This window comes from Otolemur garnettii, unplaced genomic scaffold, assembly GCF_000181295.1.
Source record: "Otolemur garnettii isolate 467f Iridium unplaced genomic scaffold, OtoGar3 scaffold00152, whole genome shotgun sequence".
Lineage (NCBI taxonomy): Eukaryota > Metazoa > Chordata > Mammalia > Primates > Galagidae > Otolemur > Otolemur garnettii.
Window position 1 is genome coordinate 3,566,829 of NW_003852547.1, and position 3,774 is coordinate 3,570,602.

The window sequence follows — 3,774 nt, forward strand, 5'->3', positions numbered from 1 at the left end:
CATGGCATCACAGCTCACAGCAACCTCAAACTCTTGGGTTCAAGTGATTCTCTTGCCTCAGCCTCCCAAGTAGCTGGGACTACAGGCGCCCGCCACAACACCCAGCTGTTTTTTCTTGTAGTTGTCATTGTTGTTTGGCAGGCCCAGGCTGGATTCAAACCTGCCAGCTCTGGTGTACATGGCTGGTGCCCTAGCCACTGAGCAACAAGCACCAAGCCCTTCTCCAGATCTCTGACACCATCCCCAACACCTGCTCCCCACAGAGGGATCCCTATGAGATGTTTGTGAGTCTGTCCCTATTTCACAAAGGGAGTAAGGTGGGACTGGCCCCCAGGGCCCAGCATAGTACCTGGCACAGAATAGTCTGCAAGGGAGGGGCCCTGAGAAAGAGAGTACTCTACCCCATGGGGCCAGTTCTGCTTTCTATGGAACAAAGCAAGAAAGCAGTACCGTCTTACGCACTCTTCCACCACACTGCTTTGGAAGGAAGGGGCTAACAGGATCAGAAGTTGGTACCTTGTTCTGACACATCTGGCTTCTTCTCCCCCTGGTTCAGGTCTGTTCCAAACTTCAGTTTATGATATTTGGCCCTAAAAGAGTAAATGATTAATAAATAAAAGATGCAGAAGTATAGAGTCAGCAGTCACCTTAGGAATCTCAAATCCTAGGGCTTCCCCCTAATCCACTCTCCTACCTCTGAAGGTGAACTGTCCCCTTGCACCCCATGGCTCAGTAAAGGCAGTGCCAAAGATCGCATGGGGGTAAAGCAGCCATTCCAGACTACCTTGCTATCTCTGCCCTAGAAGTTCTTGAATTAGTGACTTACCCTCTTGAACCTCAGTTCCTTATCAGAAACAGTATCCGTTAGGCTACTAGAAGGGATAAACAAGGTGGGCTACCACCATCATGAATACTGCTGCTGGTTCTTGAATGCTATGTCTTTTTTTCACCCCCCTGCCCCCAGAACCCTATGGTACTGGGATGACTAGAAGAAAACGCCTGACCCCAAATCTCCCTTAGCTGGGTGGAAGCACAGTCAGTGGCTTGAAACTGACTCTCCGAAGCCAGGGCCAGGGAAGGGAGGAGGGTTTACCTTTCCTGCTTCAGTGCATATTCTAACATCTTGATCCGCCGCACCAGGTCTGTCTTTAGATTTTCTTGTCCCTTCCTCTCTCCCTGGAGGAATGCCACCTGAGCCTGGGGAGACCAGGGAGACGAAAGCAAAGGAAGACAGCAAGGCTCAGACTCCCTGAGGGTGGCCCCTCATGCACTCAAGTATGGCTCCAGCCCCTTCCCACCCAGGGACATGCAGCAGCCACTTCCTCAACGGAACACGGAGAGGACATGCTGGATCTGTTTCCAACGAACCCTGCCATGTCACCCACAATGAAAGACCTTGAGTCCTTTCACCCCTGAAATTAAAATAGAGGCAGCTTGGGCCTAACTTGGTGACTACATTTTGGGAAGAAGTCAGATCAGGGATGAAGGTAAGGAGGAGGGGAGGCATTAACCGGCTGGACTCCCCCATACCCTATGGCAGGTGCCAGCCCTAAGGATGCTGGTGGAGGTGGTGTCCCACTATTCTTACCAGAGCATCTGTCTCTGGGAGGCGTAGGAAGCTACTTCTGGAGCTCAGGGACAAGAGTGGGTGGCTCAGCTGAGCTCCCGCTCCGATACAAAAGCTTTTACTTGACCCCCACTGTGGGGACAAACTGTCCCACTGCATCCTGCCCAGGGCGTGAGAGAGATGTGCCACAGACATGACCCAGGGCTCCTGCCAAGCACTTCACACGGTCTGCTGGCTTGGGCTGTCCAATCTGCTCTGGTCTGTCAACAGGTCATTTGGAGACACTGGGCCAACCTCTTTCGAGGGAAGATCCCGGTCCCTGACCATGTTCCAGAAGCCAAAACCTAGAGGCCAGGGCTCTTCCTTGGCTTCTCCCCAAGTGCTCCGCTGTTCCAGCCCTAGACAGCCTGAGCTCCAGACCCAGCTCAGACACATATATGCTACAAGATCTAGGGCAGGTCACCAACCTTCTCTGAGCCTCCATTTGCCCCTCTAGGAAATGGGGCTCATAGGCTTGCCTCTCCCCATGTGTTAAGTTCTGCTTAGTCCAACCCCTAGCATAGAATACAGGCTAACAAATCTCAGTTTCTACTTCTCTTATCATTTTTATTCTCCCTGTCCCTTTTTCCACAGTTCCTCAGGGAAGCTATGATACCTGAGTTTGGAGATTAATCAGATACGAATGTCTGTGGCTTACAGGATCCCTGCCCTCATGGCCAACTGCATCTTCTTGGTCCCAGCTAGCTCCTTGCACACCATGTGCCTGCTGAAAAGCTTCTGACTCCACCAGAAGCCTCCAGCCTGACCCTAGACACCTCTTCCAGGCTGTTCTCAATCTCAAAGCATCACACCAGGACTGTCTGTTCTGAGTAACCCCCTAGATGCCACCCCTTACCACTCCCCCCCCATGGGGTTCACTGGACCCTGGTGCACTGCCCCATGCACAGTATACTCAGGCCTGCTAGCACCTCCATCCTGCCCCAGAGACCAGGTGTCACCCTCAGGTTAGTAGAACACTCAGGCCAGGGCAACAGGCACATTCATACATCACTGGTAGGTCATGAACTGACATACCCTTCCTGGAGGGCTCTATAAAAATGTTAAATGTACATTTTCCTTTTGGTTCCACTTCCAAGAATTTATCCTACAGGCATACATGCAATGGTAGGCTTCCTTTGAATAAATAAAAAGGGATATACATGCATTAACATATGACAAAAGATCATTCACTCATTCATTTACTCCACAAATACTTATTAAGTTCTGACTATGTATCAGGTACTGTTGTACGTGTTAATCCTGAGGATACAGCATCGAACAGAATGGGGTTTATATTCTAGTGGGGATGCTGTAGGACTATCAACAAATAAATGTATATAATGGAAAAGAAATCTCATCTATCCATTGAGAGAATGGAACCTTTATCCCCTTTAACATTTTTACAACACATATGTTCACAGGTACCTAAGGATAGCCAGACTACTCACAGGTGATCAATACGGTTAAAGTGGAAGTTTCTGCCCTTTGTTGGGCTTTTTGTTTTTTTTTGTCACCTGGGCTATCGTGCAGTTGCATCATCATAGCTCACTGTAACCTCAAACTCCTGGGCCAAGCAATCCTCCTGCCTCAGCCTCCTGAGTAGCTGGGACTACAAGTACACACCACCATGCCCAGCTAATTTTTTTCTATTTTTAGTAGAGACAAAGTCTCCCTCTTGTTCAGACTCAAACTCCTGATCTCAAGCAATCTACCTGCCTAGGCCTCCCAGAGTGCTAGGATTTCAGGAATGAGCCCCTGTGTCTGGCTTCCTTTGCCTATCTTCTCTGTCCCCCAAATCTACTCTATAAGTCATTTTAGAAGGTGGAAACAAGGCTGGGTGCAGTGGTTCACATCTGTAATCCTAGCACTTGGGAGGCCGAGACAGGTGGATTGCCTGAGCTCAGGAGTTCAAGACTAGCCTAAGCAAGAGCAAGACCCCATCTTTTAAAAAACAGGTGGGGCTCAGCACCTGTGGCTCAAGTGGCTAAAGCACCATATACACCTAAGGTGGTGGGTTCAAATCCAGCCTGGGCCTGCCAAGCAACAATGATGGCTGCACCCCAAAAAAATAGCCAGGTGTTGTGGCGCGCGCCTGTGGTCCCAGCTACTTGGGAGGCGGAGGCAGGAGATTCGCTTGAGTCCAGGAGTTGGAGGTTGCTATGAGCTGT

General features: G+C 50.0%; 1 protein-coding gene across 2 annotated transcripts in view; it reads right to left on the reverse strand.

Moving 5' to 3' along the window:
- The window catches only part of STRN4 (striatin 4), a 19,143-nt gene extending 17,889 nt beyond the window's left edge, over nt 1–1,254 (reverse strand). For both annotated transcript variants that reach the window (XM_023519006.1, XM_012811193.2), the window contains exons 1-2: nt 1,094–1,254; nt 517–590 (exon numbers count right to left, since the gene is read on the reverse strand). In XM_023519006.1, the coding sequence (XP_023374774.1) occupies nt 517–590; nt 1,094–1,122 (103 nt within the window). In that variant the 5' untranslated portion in view covers nt 1,123–1,254. The remainder of the gene's footprint in view (nt 1–516; nt 591–1,093) is intronic.
- Nucleotides 1,255–3,774: the final 2,520 nt, after the last annotated feature.